We start from the raw sequence: 18,880 nt of genomic DNA, 5'->3' as shown, positions 1-18,880 counted from the left end.
AAAAGTTGAATGGGTATAAATTCGTTTTCAAGGCAATGTAATATGTGAAATCTTTGCATAGGATTTAATGTTAGATTCAATGTTACACACCTTTAGGAAGTTGAAAGGCTTATAGTTGGTACCCTCTACTGTTTCTAAGTAAATATTTCTAAAAGAAAATATTTACTTAAGAGGAAGAGGAAAGGCTCTTCCCAGCCTTTCCTCCTTTAACCCCACCCAATCTACTGCTCCTTGCCCCACATCCTGTGCTTTGTCTCGGCAGCATGCGAGTGCAGCTTAGACGGGTCGGTGACTCGACTCTGTGACAAGTACACCGGGCAGTGCCAGTGCCGTCCCGGGGCGTTTGGTCAGAGATGCGACGGGTGTCAGGCGGGTCATTGGGGCTTTCCCAGCTGCCGACCCTGCCACTGTAACGGACATGCCAACCACTGTGACCAGAGAAGCGGAGTCTGCATCAACTGCAGGGATAACACCGGCGGGGACAGTTGTGACAGGTGGCTTTCCAGAATACATTTGGTTATAACTTTATTGCAATGAGTTAAATGAGACATTGAATTATGCAATGCAGTAAGATATTATGTGCACCACTTACAGAGCAAGAGATCAATTTGAACTAACTTCAGTTGTGACTAAACTCTTTTCTCATTTTCTTTGAATGAGTTTCTTGCGTCTCCTGTAATCAGGTCAGAGGAATTATTTTTTCACTTAAGAAAACAAAATGTTTATTTGAAATTTTTATTTATGTGAACAGTTCCTAAATGCTGCCAGAATAACCCAGATATAATGTCTTTAGCATTTTCTTTTGTTTCCTTATGAGCTAAATGATATTTGTTTAACTCACTATGAATATAACTGTAGGTTTCTGTGTGTTTATTTAGGTTTCAGTGTTCAGTGGAGTCTCTGTGTTGTCCTGTCCACCCCTTGATTAGTTACACCTGTTCCTTGTTTCCCCTGATTGTCTCCCTGTGTATTTAAATCCATCTGTGTTTGTTGTTCTTTGTTGGGTCCTCGTCTATTCTACTGTCTTGTCTAGTTGTCTTGTCAGCATGTCATGTCGTACCAATTGCTACCAGTATTGAGCCATTAGCCTTCCGCTCATCTGTGCTGCCTGGATTATTGTACTTTATCATTAAATCATGATTTTCTTCTCTTCAACCTGGGTCCACTGCGTCTGCCTCGCCACCATTTACCGCAAAACATTACAATAACTTTGATCTCGACGGTAGTTTTAGGAAACTTACATCCTATGATCCATGATTTTTTTCTTTACTTTACATTAAAAGTTATATTAAATTTATTTGTATTCCTGTAGGTGTGCCAATGGTTATTATGGGAACCCAGTTTTGGGTATATCATCTGGTGGTCAGTGTCGCCCGTGCCCATGTCCAGATGGACCCCACAGTGGACGCCACTTTGCCACATCTTGTTACCAGGACAGCCGCAATCGACAAATTATCTGCAACTGTAACCAAGGTTACACAGGTAAGCATCAAATAAGTAAAAGTTACATTGATGAAAGTGTGGATAGATGGAAATTAAATGGATGTAATTAATTTAATGCAATGAAACAGGATTTTATGTACATATGTGTGTACATGTATGCATCTATGCATTATATGTTACATATCTGGATCGATCTATCTACCGATTAATATAAATATACAGGGGTGCCTGAAGCTGTACGGCAGTACGCACTGTGCGTACCTTGAGGTTTTGCTCGGAAAAAAATATGATAGTTATTTTGCTTTTCATTATTTTCCCCATTTGCTATGGGTCCGCTGACGAGACACCCCATCGATTCTCCATTGACACACTGTGACATCTTCCGCGCTCTTCCTCAGCGTCACACTAGACTGGGAGAGTTAAACAGTTAAATCTTGTCAAAATGTCACAAAGAGTAGAAATGAAGCAAACTTTGTCGCTTCACATCCTTCTCTGGAAGTCTCAGATAAACCACCCGAGTCAGCATCCTGCTCCTCACACCGGTAGGCTTTGCTTTCCTGTCTTTATTATTTAGTATAATTTATTTTTTTTAAATTACAAAATGCTATGTGGGCATATAAGTTTGTGCGTGTGTCGCACTGTGCATGACAGTTGAGCCAAGTGTGGATCAGATCTGCGGCTTCCGTGCCATGCACTTTGCGTTCATGTGTCCTACCAGTGTGGTTTAGGTTTGTGCGGTTCATGCGTGTTTTGGATGTGGCTGTGTTTGTGTGGATCAGGTGCAATGATAGTTTTGTGCGTACCCTCCAATAATATCCTGTAGGCACCCCTGTAAATATAGATCGATATAGATATAGATTGATATAGATACATTTGTGCTGTGTTGTCAAAGTGTTTGCTTTTTTTGTCACAAATGAATCTTTCAGCTCATCATATTTTTCTTTTCTCTCAGACAGAGTTAACTTAAGTAAATAAAAAAATTTGTTTTTGATTATTTCACGCCTTAGGAAAAATAAGCTATCCAAATATATCTAATCCTATGTGATTTTTAAAAAAACTTTCTTAGACGTGATAAAGGGTCATGCCAACTATTGGTCCTACTAGCTACCATCAAACATGTGCAACGTCTCACAATGAGTCTTTTACTTTGCTGTGGGGAATTTTGGCCCACTCCTCTTTACCAAATTGTTTTTAATTCGGCCACATTGGAGGGTTTTTCTGCATTAAATTGCCTGGCATGGCCTTCAAATTTAAGTTCTTTAAGTAGTTCTTTTAAGTCATCTTTTCTAAAATCTACTTTTTTGTTTGTTTTTGGAGTTATTAAACTGGCTGCTTTGCTTCAGGTGGTTGTGCTGCTGCCTAATAAGCTCAGCGCAATTGAGATCTAGGTCACAAACTGACAGCTGGATATTCTTCTAACCCTAACTTTAACCCCTGCTTTTTGTAATCATCTTAGCCTGATGTTAAAATTAGCTTGATAATCTGAAACATTTTAGTATCGCAAAAAAGCAGAACCAGAGCAGATCTATAAGGGTCAAGCAATTTTCAAGGCACTTTTTATGAAGGAAAAACCTCCAGTGAGGTAGCAACAGTAGTGTTTCTGTGTGGGCTTTAGTGAATGGTAATGGTTTTCATTTCCTTCCTCCCCTGTACTACTGGCACAGGGATTGTTAAACGCTCCGGGGCGACCGTTTTTAAGCGTGAGTAATGACAGTTGGCCCCCTCTCATTCCTGCTACCCTCTCCTATTTTTTTATTTTATATTTTGTTTGTTTTGTTTTAATCCACCGAGCCTACTGTCCTGCATCTACTGTCCTACTGTCCCACCAGTCTTACCCATGCATGAACCCAGCAGCACCGTTGTGCCACAACACACTTCCATGTGAGACCTGGTTCAAAAAATGGTTCAGTGTTTTCTCTCACTGGCTGTGTTGTGATGTTTGCACCTAAGGTAACAAACACAGATTAAATGATTCAACAACCAAATTAACCAGGTCAGTGTTAATAATAATCAAACAGAGACCTGACCCAGAATCTTTCTACAGTAAGTAAAACTGGCTGTTCCTCAGTCTGGTTCAGTGTCTTGTTAAGCAGTTGATGCACGACTGAATGATGTCACTATAAAAAGCATTTTAGTCCTTGTTTTGTGGTGATATTTGTTATATCTTTAAGTTGTTCACTGTTAAAATGTTAGATAAAGGAAAATAGCAATGTCATACACTTAAGTTAAAATTAATGAATTGATTCGGAAAATGACAACTTTTGTGGCTGAGCTCCGATCTGTTTTTTGTCATCTTTAACATGCACATAGTCAAATCAGATTTTACTGAGGATGTTTCCAAATCTGAATTTTAACCATTCTACTGTGAGTGGTAGCTATATACACCAGAAGCTGAGATAAAATCATAATGGTTGTGTAAAAAAGCAATTACTAGAAAAACGTTTGTTCTGTTTTAATTCAAAAACAAGATTATGGGGTTTTAAGCTTTTTTTTTTTTTTTTTTTTTTTTTTTACATAAAATCACATTCCATAATAACAGAATAGAAGATGCAATCTGCTGAAGCTTGTCAGTTTAAAAGTACATTAAAAAAAACAATCTTTTAGAAGGTATTATTACTTTGAGGATGATCATTTTTATTTGTCATTATTTTGTCATTAATAGTGTAAAGTTTTGGTCAAAAAAAGCCACAGTTTTTTGATAATGTTTGATTTGTAAAAGCATTTAAACAGGAAAAGATCCAAATACTTTTTAAAGACACTGCATCCTCCTCACTATTTTATGTTTAGCTATGAGTAAATAAAGCTGATACTGGTGACACAACTTTCCACATATGTTTATCTCCATCCTTTTAAGACTTTTGTTTTTTGAGAAGAAAATGGCTGCCTGTAACTATTTAGTCTTAATTTAATATTAGGGAAAAAAAACACAGTTAAAGCAAAATGACCCATTTCTGCTGCAAGTTTAACAACATCCCTGCTTCCCTCCCATTCCATCCACCGTAAAATCAAGTTGAGAAATCCTTAAGTGCACCTTTCAATGAAATTTGTTTGCTCCTCCTCCTCCTCCTGTTTCAACTCAGGCGCCCGGTGTGAAGAATGCGCCCCAGGTTACTACGGCAACCCCTCTCAGCCGGGAGGGCGCTGCCAGCCATGCCAGTGCAACAATAACATAGACATGTCAGACATGGACTCATGCGACAGGCGGATGGGGGAGTGCAGGAAGTGCCTTTACAACACAGAGGGCCCCAACTGTGGCATCTGCAGGAGCGGATACTTTGGAGATGCATCCCGACGCAACTGCAGGAGTTTGTAACAGTTTTCTAAAACATAATCTATCCAGAAAAAAAAATAGATTGTTTTATCGACAGACTGTTGTTTATTTCTTTATTTTTTTCTTGTTCAGAGTGCATATGCAACTTTTTGGGCACGGAGCGCAGCCAGTGCATGGAGCGTGAAGACTGTGTGTGCCAGCGTGCCACGGGCCAGTGTCAGTGTCTGGCAAATGTGGTAGGTCTGTCGTGCGACCACTGCGCCCCCAACCACTGGAACCTGGCCAGTGGGAATGGCTGTGAAGCATGCAACTGTGATCCCAACAACTCTGTCACATCCTCCTGCAATGAAGTAAGTTAGGCATGGAGCTAAGCACTATGCTGTGGCAGTTCATGTTGCTTGACATTGGATGTTTGCCACATATAAGATAAAGGATAAAAAAAATATGGTGTAAACTCTTAAAATTTGGGAAGCACCGAGAAATTGGACAGCCGATACTTGCATACAAAATCAATCTTATCCACCACTGAAAATGACTGGAATCAGCCATTTCCATTACAAATGTGCGCAAATTTTTGTCTGTATTCTGCTATGGTTGAAAAAACACAATTTCACAATTGTGTTTTTTCATGAAATAGCATGAAACCGCTATCACATGTGAATAAGCTGTTCATGTGATAAATCATTGAAAATAATGGCAGTGATGAATGTAAACAGTTACATGAGACTATATTCATAATTCAGTGAAGGCGCTAGCGCTTCTCATCTCTCAGTCATCAGCATCTTAGTCAGGCACTGGAGCGACAATTTCCTTATACTTGGGAGCGCTATGTGTTCTGTGTTTTGGGGTTTTGAAGTCTGTGATATTACAGATGAACTATGGATTGAACACATTGGAATAACATAACTTTTTATGAACTCTGTGATGTTGTGAGAACTCTGGTGGATCCAGCTGCACATTGTCTGAAATACTCAGTTAACAATAGTCACCCCACTGTTTCCTTTCTCAATATATTTAGCGAATTTCCAGACTAAAACATCGGTATCAACCACAATTAGAATCAGCAGATCAGGCTTTTTGAATATCAGTGATCGGCCAGAAAATGACAATCGGTGCAACTTTGCTTTAAATAGTTAAAAAAAAAAAAACATGAATTTGTCAAGAAGCAGCCTGTGAGTGTTACAGCTGTGGGCATTAATGGGCATAGTGACAATTATTTTAGCATTAAGGAGTTTATGGAAGCTAAGAAAAAAGATGAAAGGAGATCCTTTGATCTGGAAGGAAATTTAAAGTAAGTTTAAAGTCCTAATAGTTGTATTTTTTTTGCTTTCTGTCCCACAGTTTACAGGGCAGTGTCAATGCCGAGAAGGGTTTGGAGGAAAGACCTGCACAGAATGTGAGGAGAACTTCTGGGGAGACCCCCGGACTCTGTGCAGAGGTCAGAAATGTAACGACTCAGTATCTTAGTACACATGGTCAGAGCTGCAGCTAGGTATTTTAGCACATTCTGCAGATGTTTTTCTCAACTGCTCAAGCCAATTTTATGTAATATTAAAAAAATACATAAAAAACACAAATATACAAATAATTCAATTACTTTTTAAAATAAGAAAATAAACGTAAATGTTATTGCCGGTGTTGAAACTGCATGTTTTAGCACCGATTAATGAGTATTTGATTAGTAAATTAGTTTCCAATAATTAATTCATTACAATTAAACTAATTAATTATGGATTTTGAGAATCCTGTAGCAGAATGCACTGTAAATATTACAATATTGCGACATCTTTTATTCATTGTGTTAAAAAGCTAAATAATCTTTGCCATTACCATTCACTAGTACTTGACAGTACATCTCAACTGCATCGTCAGTCTGTGTGTGTGCAATAATCATATTGTTGAGGACAATATCATATTGGAGTGCAGTAATTGTTGGCTAATACATTTTAAGAGCTCTAAAGTTGTATTTTTCATGCTAATGCTATATTTAGCCAGTAGATATAATTGACATGGCCAAAAATGCTAAAGGTATATCACACGACAAAGGCTTGTCACAATAGCAAATTTTCGCCTGACAATAAATTGTCCCAGAAGTTATTACGATAAGCGATAATATCATTGTTTTGAGACAATTTTCAAGTAATATAATTTTAATGGTATAATAATGCAAGAACACATTCTCAAGCGCCAATAGGCTTTAAACTCTAATGAACATTTTACACAGGACATTTAAATTTGGACATTTAAAATATCCAAAATAAATAAACAAAGCAACAAATAAAATGAATTATGAAGTCTCAGTAAACCAAATTGTCCTTCAAAAAATGTCTAGTTGAGACCGAAGCACCAGACTGAAGACTTTTATCATCCAGTTTCAGGTAGAAAGAGAGAGAAAATGGAGAAAAACCATCAATTATGCAAATGGAAATTACTGAGCTTGTTTTTTTATGTGATTAATTGATTTATTGTTTATTGCGACAGACCTAGTAGGAAACATAAATCAGAAAGATAAAAACAGACCAATATTATGCCCATTTATGTATTTCTTTAATATTAAGCAGCCCTAGTCCTCTCGTGTTTTCCCTCTGTAGCGTGCGACTGTGACTGGCGTGGGATTGAGACGTCTCAGTGCAACCGCGCGACCGGCCACTGCGTCTGCCAGCAGGGGGTGTCGGGCGTCCGCTGCGACCAGTGTGCCAGAGGCTTTGCCGGCCAGTTTCCGAACTGCCAGCCCTGTCACCAGTGCTTCGGGGACTGGGATCGGATAGTGCAGGTGCAGCTCTGAGTGAAAAACAAGGGAGTTGATCCTCAAACAAATACTGATTAAATGTGAGGAATTGTTGTTTTCACTCTTATCATCAGGACCTGGCAGTACGCACCAAGACTCTTGCGGAGCGAGCCAATGAGATTCAAAGCACTGGGCTTATTGGACCTTATGAGAAAACCTTCAAAGACCTGGAGGCGAAGCTGGCTCAAGCTCAGGCCATCGTCAACGCAAGAAATGCCACGACTGCAGCTGTGGCTACTCTGATGGCTCTTATTGAGGATCTCAGGTACTTCTGCTTCACTCCAATACATTTTAATTTATTTATTTTTGACAGACAATAAAACATAAAAACTGAAATAATAACAAGATAAGTAGTAATGCCAATTGACATGCAATTTTACACCTCTTATACACATTAATATACAGTCATTTAAATCTACACACACCGAATAATATACATCTACATTAAGTGACACTTAAACCTGACATTATCATCATGAATTGTAGAATTACTTGCATATTATTAATCAACAATAGAAATTTTTGCTTTTAAGGCACTCATCCAATAATTACGACGACCATTGTAGATGGAAAAAAAGATGTCGTAAATTTCTGCCGAAAAGTCAATAATCCTCTAGAAAAAACCTGAAAATTTTCAGTTTTTTTTCTGAGATTAATCTTGTTTTTTTTCTTCTTGCGATTTTTTTTTTTACTTTTCAAAGTCAAAATGTTTCAACATTTGGAGCTCAGAAATGTCCTTGTTTTTTTTAGACAATTTCTGAGTAATTTTTGTGGAAATTTATTCCTTCTCTCTTTTTTCCGATCTACAGTGGCCCTAACACATCGTTGTATTTTCCAATCAGTTCATTTTTGTACAGTTTTTTTGAACTGGCTCATATGTGTAGCTTGTAGCACACATTGATACACTGAAGAACATTGTTTCTTAAAACGTCCTTCTCCTCTCTGTCACAGTATGAATAATGAATGTAAAGATACAGAAAGCTGTCATTCATAAATGCTCACATATCATTATAAGCATAAAAAAACTCCTCTTATATTATTCAACCTTGTTGTGTATCAAAGGGCACAAATTGGTGAGACAACCGAAGCCCTAAACCACGTGGAGGGAGATTTAACAATCATCCATGACCGAAACTCTGACGCAAGCAAGGAGCTGAACACTCTGGAGCGGGAGGCTCGAGAACTGAACCTCACATCTGAGCAGCTAAAACATCAACTGGATATTCTGAAAAACTCTAACTTCTTAGGTGGGATGAAGCCAAGCTCAGACGAAACTGTTGTGTTTTCCATTTCTAACACGTACCCCAACTGAATTGATCCTTTTTCTTCCTCCAGGAGCGTATGACAGCATCCGCAGCTCCTACAACATGTCTCGAGATGCTGAGCGACGGGCCAACCAGTCAACCACCACCAAGCCTAGCACGGTCAGTCAGTCGGCAGACACTCGCCGCCGCACCGAGCGCCTCATTGCCTCGAAGAAGGACGACTTCAGTCGGAAGAACTCAGCAAACAAGCGAGCACTGGGGGAGCTGAAGGCCCGAGCCCAGGGTCTGGACATGAAAACGCTCAATGAGAAGGTTGGGTCCATCGCTTAATTCTTTGAAGCACTGCTTTCAAGTTTTTGACAACACAAGATGTTTTTTAATCCCATGCACCGATAAATCGGCCCGATTTCCTTCATTTTTCGGTGATCGGCAATTGCCAACTGATCTTATCACATCTCAGCCACCGTCTTATTCCTACTCAATTAAAATAAAGAAAAGGCACCGACATAAAATAGTTTTATTTGGTTTCTTAGATTCCTAAGTAATTCTAACTAAAATGAAAATTTGTAGAATATTTTACATTACAGTAAGCCTGACACAATAGACTTTATTAAAATGAGCTCAATAATTTCCATTCTAATGATTATATTTTTCAGGGCAATTTTGTTTACAGAAACATGATAAACCCTTTTATTTATGGTTTCTTTTGTTTGTGGCTTTTATTTCCGTTTCATGTTTTGGTTGTTGTTTCGTTTTGGATATTTAAAATATCTAACAGTTCCAGTGTTAATTTTTTTCCCCCAAAATTAAAGTTAATTGGTCTTTGAGATAACGAACTTGCATTATTATGAGTATATTTGTTGAAAATAGTCTGAAAACAACATTATCGTTTATCACAATATTTCTGGGACAATTTATCATCCAGTAAAAAGTTTTCTTATGACAAGCATATATAACACCTTTAATCACTTTTAATATTACATACATTTGAGGAAAGTTAAAATTGATTCCGTATTTACTTTAGCTTTGAAGCTCTGCTAATATTCTCTGTTTGCGCCGACAGATTTGTGGTTCTCTAGACGACGTTCCCTGCACGGAGAACCCCTGTGGAGGAGCTGGTTGCCGTGACGACGAAGGGAACCGTCACTGCGGAGGCCTGAACTGCAACGGAGCCGTGGCTGCAGCTGACAATGCTTTGGAGCGAGGCAAACATGCAGAGAAGGAGCTGAACAAAGCCATGGGGGAGATGCAGGAACTCTTCACCAAGGTAAGACTACACATGGAGCACACATAGAGGCTAGCACGTGATCTGCAACCTGTACCAACCAGCCGATTTCACTCTCAGTTCAGCTACGTACAACTGATTTAAAGCCACACATGTTGGATGATAACTTAAGTTTCTGTCTGTGGTCATTTTAAAGAACCACCCTTTTAATTTAGTTTTTGGGGTTTTAAAACAAAGAATAACTTTTTAAAAAAGCAATTTACAAAAAGTGGATGGATGCATTTTCTGGGATGTGGAAAATTATGTAAATAAAAAACACAAAGTTTACAACATAATGAGTGAGAACAAAAATAATAAATATTGGTGATACCTGTGTCTTTCTGTTGTGGAAATTCAATGCAGGATTTATTTCATGCAAAATAAAACACAAAAAGTTCCCAGCTAAAATCTGCATTTTTTTATATGTATATTTTAAAATACTTTTGTTTTTCTGAACTTTTTTGTTTAACCAAATATCAAGAGCCAGTAAGGAAGGTCCAAAGAGCCACTTTCAGGTTGCAGACTCCTAATCCAGCACAAAAAGATTTACAGAGCGTTGAAAAAGTAGTCATACCTGTTGTGGAGGGAAAATGATTCCTGGTGTTAAATAAAAATCTGAAAAATTAGTATTCAATTTCCTTTCACAGCATTAACACCTGCAAGTCTTTGGTGTAAGGTGAACTTCTGCCAGGCTCAAGTTCTCTACAGCTTCTAAATCTTTTGGAGTGCCATGTTTGTAGCTGTGTCCCTCCTCTATGTCGCCACAGCATCTAGCTGCCAGCAGCGTGTTTCGCAGTAAGGACAATGTCTAGGGTTAGTTTACTACCTGTAGTGTTTGGTGACATAAATGAAAGTTTATCTTTTTCTACACATTTGCTGCTAGTGCTAAACTGCAAACTGGTTTTCAAAGGGCTTCATTTCAAAATTCTTCTTGTGACTCCACCATGAAGGCTAAAGCAAAAAAAAGAAAAACAAGTGATGAGATAAATGCTGTTCAGTCAATGAGTTGAGATCAGAAATCTCATGATTTGATTATTGTCACGAGTCAGGGTTTTTGTTCACTAGAGTTCTCTAATGTCCAGCACAAGATTGAAAAAAAAAAACTTGCTTCAGGTACTGAATCAGAGCCAGAGATTTAAAAAGGCCCAAAAATTTAATAAAGAAGGCCGGTTCTGTTCCAGGGACTATTCTAAGGAAGGATTCTTCATGAAATCAATCAAATTAGGCACTTCATGATACTGTCTTTGAACAAGAGTGTCTTGTAATATTGTAATAATGATAAAAGTGCCAGTAACTATTTACTACTCCTTTGTTAGCTAACTGTATGGTCGTGACTGCATTTCACAGCAATTGTAGTCTCACAAACATAAATATTGCTCTTGAATAGCATAACCATTTGTAATATGCTTCTTTCAGACAACAGTCACAAAAAGAAGTGTGATTTGTATCACTATCTGCACACAGTAACTGTATTTAATCGTATTTTCAAGTTAGTTGATATTTTGGATATTTTTATTTCACAAACAGTTGAGAAAACAGTAAAACTAACAATCCTGAGAAGTTCTGGAGGGTTTTAAATCTCATTGTTTGGAATTTATCGTGACGACAATAAATCAGAATTTATTTTTTTTTTATCACTAAGACATTTATCATGATAAATGATATGAAAAATGCCTACACCTATGACAGAATAGTTCAACCATTATTAATACTTTTGAAAGGTACTTTATCCTAAAATGTCCACGTTTATATTTTTGGAAAGTTTTTTTTCATTCAGGAAATCTGAAGTTTGCTTTTTCAGCAGGAACTTTTGTTCTTGTAATATTTGTGAAATTTCATTATTGCCTTTCGGGCTGCTAATTACTTACCTATCTGTTGTGCAGGTAAAAGAAGCTAAGGCCAAGGCAGAGGAGGCTAAGGGTAAAGCCCAAGCTGCTCTGGATAAAGCCAAGGCCACAAAGAACAAAGTAGAGCACTCCAACAACAACCTCAGAGACCTGATCAAACAGATCAGGGACTTCCTCACTCGTCAGTCTTCGATAAGAGTCTACGCTTGTTGAATAACGGCAGTCGCTGTTAGTGCAGCCTCCTGTGCTGAACCCTGACTCCCCTTGATCTCTTTACAGAGGAGGGAGCCGATCCAGACAGCATCGAGGCGGTGGCGAACCACGTGCTGCAGCTCTCCATCCCCGCTTCACCGCTACAGATCAGACAACTCGCTGACGAGATCAAGGACCGCGTCCGCAGCCTGTCCAACGTGGACGCCATCCTGCAGCAGACGCAGGATGACGTTCAAAAGGCAGAGAAACTGCTGCTGGACGCCAAGAGGGCAAGGTAGTCATAACGGAGTCAGATTGGTTTTTTGGGGGAAGTTTTTTTTTTAAATAAATGAGCTAATTTACTGACATTTGTTCCTTGTTTCCTTTGAAGGCATCGTGCTGAGGGATTGAAAAACACAGCGGAGACGGTGAAGCAGGCCTTGGTGGATGCTAAGACAGCCCAGACTTCAGCTGAGAAAGCCATAGCGAGTGCCAGGGCAGACATCAGAGACACTGAGAATCGACTGGCTGAGGTCAGCATCGTCTTGGTTCTGTTTGAAATGCAGAAGAAATGACAAACATGGAGGATTTTTAATATGAATCTCATATTAATTTTATAGAACAAAATGTTCAGCAGTGCTGCTCAGCATTTATTTGAACACTAGATGAAGAGATGTTTTAAAAAAAAAAAGACTTAAAGCTGGGGTATGTAACTTCTATTTAAAAAATCTCTTTTTAAATATTTGCTAAAAGTGACACCATGTCGTGACCGTATGAGACAGAAAATCTGTGAAAAGATAGATGTCCTTCATATCCTCCAAGTGCTACCAACTCTGTCTGAAGAAATGCACTGGCCAGTCAAAACAACCAATCAGAGCCAGGAGGAAGGCCTTAATGCTGTTGATTGACAGCATTAAAACCCTGCTAATTTAAAAATTTAGTACATTTCTAAATGTGCCTACATTTAGAAATGCGTCTACATTTCTAAAAGTGCTAATGGTGGAGACCCAACTTCACATTTCAGGAAATCAGTTTTTTCCACTGTTATCCATCTTCATTGATTCAGTTGCCAACCAAAATTTATTTAAATTGATCTTATTATGTAAATTATTGGTATTTGGAGAAAATATGATTGATTCATGTTAATTATTTGCAAAGCCTAACATGATAACATGAAGTTCTTCTTTGAATGGTATTCAACTGAAAATGTATTTTGAAGTAAGTGATTCTTACTAGTACCAATGATTCTACTTGGGTGGGTGGGGAGTATTTCTAACATTTCTTAACTAATTAAAGGTTGACTATTTCTTAATTTTTATCCTGAAATAATGCTACTTTAATAAATATATATATATATATGTATGTATATATATATATATATATATATATATATATATATATATATATATATATATATATATATATATATACAGTATATACTGTATATATATGTATATATATATGTATGTATATATATATGTATATATATATATGTGTGTGTATTTTATTTTATTTTTTTAATGCTTTTTACACATGGATCAGCACTTCAAGTTTTTAAATTTAAGTGTAAAAGTATATCTTTATATTTCTATATACAATAGTTACTTTTTGGTGTTTGCTGCCCCCTGGTGGTCACCAGTTATTTTCAGTGTTTTTAAAAGAAAACAATGTGCTCAGTATGTCAACAATAACTCAGCCAGGTGAGTTCCCTTAGAGGCAAATTGTGTGTGATTAAATTATCATTTGCAAACTCTTATTCTACACAGATTGAGACAGAAACCTCCAACAGTGAGAAGAACCTGGATGATGCAATGCTTCGCCTCGGCACACTTGAACAGGAGATCAATGTGCTGAAGACCAAGCGAGCCAGAAACAGCATGGCGGCAGCCCGAGCTGAAGAGACGGCCACCATGGCTCGGGACAAGGCAAATGAAGCCAAGCAGGTCTGTGTCTGACTGCACACTCCTAGTATCGTCTAAAGGGGCAAATTTACGTAAAATCAACCCTTTTGAGCTTCATATCATGTTATGTCATTCCCTCATCAAAGACATACTTGGAGTGTTGCCCTGATTCTTTCATGGATGTTTGAGAAATCATTTAATCTAACATGGAAACTATTCAGCTGGGCAAAACACCGGGTTGGACTTAGCGCCACCTTTGAGACGCAGCTCTTTCTCTGAGCTGCAGTTTCCGAGCTTAAAAGCTTCCTTCACCGTAACTCCCCCATTCAGTTCCTTCAGTCTAGCCATATATTGGTAAATATGGGTAAATATTGTACTTACCGATATTTAACACCTTGGATGCAGTAGCTTGCCAACAAATAACCACTGTCCCCTTGGGGATCAATAAAGTATATTCTGTTCTATTGTATTCTATTAAACAAACCACATTATGCACAGATTCTAGACGGCCAGCTGACAGACAAATTCAATGAGGTGCAACAACGAGTGGACACCAAGGCCAAGGTCGTGCGGGACGCCAAGAAGAAGGCAGAGAGTCTCCGAGAGGAAGCCAAGGAGCTCCTCAACGATGCTCAGAATAAGCTACAGAAACTAGCAGGTGCTACTTAGCTGTAGAAGATTTGCCTGTGTTTCAAAAAGAAAATGGAGCATATAGTTGAATAAAAGTGACATTTTAAGGCTAAAATTGTTTTTCTTCTTTATGGTTGGTGCAGAGCTGGAGAAAAACTATGAGGAGAACCAGAGGAAGCTGGAGGGGAAAGTCCGGCAGCTGGACGGGTTGGAGGACAAGATGAGGAGCATCCTCAACGACATAAACAAACAGATCCAGATCTACAACACGTGCCAGTAAACGAGCCCCTCCAAAACCGCAAGGAAAGACGTCCACTACTGTTAATTTACTTTAGATACATAGAGACATGGTGCTAGGCTTTCAAGGGAAAATAAATCACTCTGCAAGCCAGTGTCCATGTGGTGAACTCAATGTTTTCCATTCAAATGGAAATAGCTAATTCTTACAGTTAAAAAAAACAACATAGTAACGACTAAGTATGTTAGTTTGTCAATGAGCACATATTTTACTCGCATTTAGTTTGTGGTTATTACTGTTGCTTTGAATTTGGAACACTACTTTGAATGTTTGCATTTAAGTTTTCAAAACCAATATGTATTATTCCAGAGTTCACTATAGAACTAAGAGTGGTATCTTTCAATCACCATAACAATTTGGTTGCAAACGGCTATGATGCTGTGGACCTGCTTCTGCTCCATAGGTGCATTACACCATAAGACCCATTGAAATGGCTAAAAAATCTTAAATAAAATTCAGGTCAACTCCTCCAATACACTGAAAACAGTTTGACATCAAGACTTCCAGAAGGATAATGATCTACGATATTTGGCCAAACCAACACAGAAGTGGAGCACCAGATCCAAAATTCATTTTCCATTAACGTCCAAGGGCACAATCCTCCAGAAACCATGTGGGCTATTTATGAGAGACTGGGTACCCATAATCGTGCTACTTGTCAAAGATTTTTTTTCTTCACATGGCATTATTTTCTCACTAAATAATTGTACTGGAAGTACAAGTTAAATTTGTAATACATTTTTTCAGTTTGAGGTTGAGCTGAAGTTGGAAGTGTATTCTGAGCTGAGCTCAGCACCATGTTCCTGCTGCAGAAAGTAAGATTTTATTTTCATCATGATTAAAATTCAAATAATGCAAAAAATTCTGCACAACACACTACGTTTGAGATGAATAGATGGGATTATTCACTGGTGACAGTGAACCTAAAAAAAAGACAGTGCAGTCAAAACTGTTTATAGACCTAGTGGTGGTCATTTATATAAAACATTGTTGGCAACACACCAACACAAACAGAATAAAAACACACAGGATAAATTTAAATGAAAACAGATTTAAAACGACAAGTATTCAATTCCATTCATTTCAGAAATACTTTATTAATCCCAAAGGGAAATTAAATGTTGTAACTCATTAATTTAGATTATTCTAAGAGTTATTGAAGATGGTGATGGCTGTTGGCAGGAAAGATCTTCTGCAGCAGTCTGTACTGCACTGAATCTGAAAAAGCCTCTGACTGAAGATGTTCTGCCTTGCCAAGACAGTATTGTGAAGAGGATGGTCAGAGTTATTCATAATTTTCTTGATCCTATGAAGAATCCTTCTTTGCATAATAATCTCCAGAGGTTCCACAGTCGTCCCCAGAACAGAACCAGGCTTCATCAGGCTGTGGAGCCTTTTTAGGTCCCTGGCTCTGATGCTGCTGCCCCAACAGTTGGTGGGAGAAAAGATTCCGCTCTCAACAACAGACTTATAGAAGATCTGCAGCATCATGCTGCAAACCTTGAAGGGTGTTGGCGTCCTCAAGAAGTCCAGTCTGCTCTGTCTGTTTGTATAGACGGCTTTACTGTTGCGTCTCCAGTCCAGTCTGTTGTCAAGGTGAACACTGAGGTATTTATATTCCTCAACTACCTCCACTTCTTCTTCCATGATGGAAATAGGGTTTGACCTGATCTTGTTCCTCATGAAATCAACAATCATCTCTGTTTTGTTTGCATTTAAGATGAGATGATTGTTCCCACACCTGGTCACAAAGCGGTCCAACACATCTCTACTCAGCTTCTCGTCTATCTCTGATACTCCCAACAACTGCAGAGTCATCTGAGTATTTCTGTAGATGACAGAAGTCAAACTTGTGCTGGAAGTCTGAAGTGTACAGAGTGAAAAATGTGGTCAACAGGCTGCAGAGTAGAGTAGTTGCTAGCACTGTTGCCTTGCACCAAAAAGGTCCTGGGTTCAAATCCCAGCCTGGTGTCTTTTTGCACGATCTGCCTGTTCATTTGTAAGTTCTCTACAGCTTCCCCCACTCTGCAAAAACATGACTGTTGACTTATATGGTCTCTATATATTGTCCTTAGGTGTGTGTGCGTGCGTGTGTGTATGGTTGTTTGTCTTGTGTGTTTCTGTGTTTTCCTGCGATGGACAGGTGACCTGTTCAGGGTGGACTCGCCTGTCGCTAAGCAATGGATGGATGAAATATGGTCAACATCAACCTGACATTGTTTAAAAATGTTTGCAAATGTAACATTAGATAGAACATTTACATAGTATAATGGAGCATGTGACCCTTAAGCATAAAGGTTGAAGCTGTTTTTAAAATAGCCTGGAATTTAAAAAGAAAAAAAAAGCCAACCCCATTAGACACTGAATGTTTCTCACATACTGTATTTTGTGACGGAACAAGCTAGACCTGCAGTTACTGATCTCTGATACTGAAGTGAAAGTAGTGAAATACTGGTTTTAATAGTGCCTTATGCTGTCAGTATTGTGGACATACAGTATATATATTGGCATTGTGCATGTGAGTTTGAGTTTTGCAAAATGTGACTAGTGCAAAATTCTTTCTTTTCTTTTTTTTTTACATATTTCAGTAACAATGACTGGTCATTGGCAATGGAAACACCAAAGGTACTTTAAGTTTTACAGTTTTCTGAATAAAGATGAATATGATGTCATTTCAGATTTTTTTTTGTCTGTATAAGTATTCTTCCATGGTGGTTGTTTTTGCTGGTCTAACATGCATGTGTTCCTCTCCTAGTCCTCCAGCCAGCAGCATCCCATCTGAAAAGCTGAGTTAGCTTTTTCTTAAATGTGTGTTAGAAAGGTAAGGACGGACCAGACAGCAGGATGAAATGACAGTCAGCATGCAAGCTCATATTAACAGCAAAGAAGAGGAGATGTATAAACATTTTGAATAGCTTTACCTGAAGGTATCTGGGATTAAAGCAAAGTCATTAAAGCAAACTTTAACTCGCCACAAAACTGCATTATTTTAATAAACGAAGGATAATGTTGGCCTCATTGGCCAGCTGCAAAAGGGACAAAGCTATTTTCTAAAATTAGTTCATGTCCAAATGTAACTAGTCTTGAGTCAGCTTGCCTGTTCATGTGACTATATTTGTATGAGCCGACTCCTATTCTGGACAGGTCTGTCAGTTTGCTAACAGTTAGATAAGAACATATTTCTTTACTTCTGTACAGAGAAGTTCCATGCATAGCTCTGGAACTTTTAAGTTTTTATTTTATGTGACAGATAAGGTAAATCTTTACCTTTCTCATTTAGACACTAATTTTTGTCATTACAAAATTTCTTAGGTTTGGTCAGCTTGATCTGAGAGTGTCTGAACACTCTCAGATCTGTACCACGTTGTGCTACAGATCCTCCATTAGATTTGCGGTCAAAATTTTAACTGGGCCAATCTAAAAAATGTTTATGTGCTTTGATTTAACAATATCCCATGTGATTTAAACTTCCTATTAACTCAGACCATTTTTCAGTTCCTTGTTAAAAAAAACCATCCCTCAGGTTGATGCTGGCATGTTTGGAGCGTTAAAGTTGCAGCATACAAAATTTTTTTTTTTTTTTTTTATGTTAAAAGTGTCATGCCTTGAAAAGATCGAACACTTCCACCTCCTCCCTGAGCTACAACTGCTGTCTACAGAAATGACTTAGACTTAGACTGACTTTATTATCATTTTGCATGCACAGGGTGTATACAGAACGAAATTTCGTTGCATACGGCTCAGAACAATGTTTTGAGGTTCCAATGTTATGAGGTTACTCCAGAATAAAATAAAATGCAATATTAAATATAAAATATAAAGTGCAATGTGCCATTCCCAATCACAAACAACTATGAGAGCCAGAAGGAACATCCTAGCGCTGTCAATCAACTTCATCTACACGCTGCTAAATGTGCTAATGGCAGAGAAATAACTTACTATTTTGGGAAAAAATGTTTATCCACTGTCACTGGTGGCCAT

General features: G+C 38.2%; 1 protein-coding gene across 5 annotated transcripts in view; it reads left to right on the top strand.

Annotated features, from left to right (window-relative positions):
- Nucleotides 1-17,571, top strand: part of lamb2 (laminin, beta 2 (laminin S)) — an 87,060-nt gene extending 69,489 nt beyond the window's left edge. For 4 of the 5 annotated variants that reach the window (XM_032568986.1, XM_032568976.1, XM_032568967.1 and 1 more), the window contains exons 20-36: nucleotides 263-494; nucleotides 1,313-1,482; nucleotides 3,108-3,143; nucleotides 4,524-4,748; nucleotides 4,847-5,064; nucleotides 6,056-6,152; nucleotides 7,306-7,487; nucleotides 7,577-7,767; nucleotides 8,565-8,749; nucleotides 8,838-9,079; nucleotides 9,831-10,034; nucleotides 11,915-12,059; nucleotides 12,158-12,365; nucleotides 12,462-12,603; nucleotides 13,837-14,013; nucleotides 14,470-14,629; nucleotides 14,745-17,571. In XM_032568986.1, coding sequence (XP_032424877.1) covers nucleotides 263-494; nucleotides 1,313-1,482; nucleotides 3,108-3,143; nucleotides 4,524-4,748; nucleotides 4,847-5,064; nucleotides 6,056-6,152; nucleotides 7,306-7,487; nucleotides 7,577-7,767; nucleotides 8,565-8,749; nucleotides 8,838-9,079; nucleotides 9,831-10,034; nucleotides 11,915-12,059; nucleotides 12,158-12,365; nucleotides 12,462-12,603; nucleotides 13,837-14,013; nucleotides 14,470-14,629; nucleotides 14,745-14,881 — 2,951 coding nt within the window. In that variant the 3' untranslated portion in view covers nucleotides 14,882-17,571. The remainder of the gene's footprint in view (nucleotides 1-262; nucleotides 495-1,312; nucleotides 1,483-3,107; nucleotides 3,144-4,523; nucleotides 4,749-4,846; nucleotides 5,065-6,055; nucleotides 6,153-7,305; nucleotides 7,488-7,576; nucleotides 7,768-8,564; nucleotides 8,750-8,837; nucleotides 9,080-9,830; nucleotides 10,035-11,914; nucleotides 12,060-12,157; nucleotides 12,366-12,461; nucleotides 12,604-13,836; nucleotides 14,014-14,469; nucleotides 14,630-14,744) is intronic. The other variant, XM_032568996.1, reaches the window with a different exon arrangement.
- Nucleotides 17,572-18,880: the final 1,309 nt, after the last annotated feature.

Source organism: Xiphophorus hellerii, chromosome 1 (assembly GCF_003331165.1).
Source record: "Xiphophorus hellerii strain 12219 chromosome 1, Xiphophorus_hellerii-4.1, whole genome shotgun sequence".
NCBI lineage: Eukaryota > Metazoa > Chordata > Actinopteri > Cyprinodontiformes > Poeciliidae > Xiphophorus > Xiphophorus hellerii.
The sequence above is the reverse complement of the archived record's forward strand: the minus strand, read 5'-3'. Positions and strand labels throughout refer to the sequence as shown.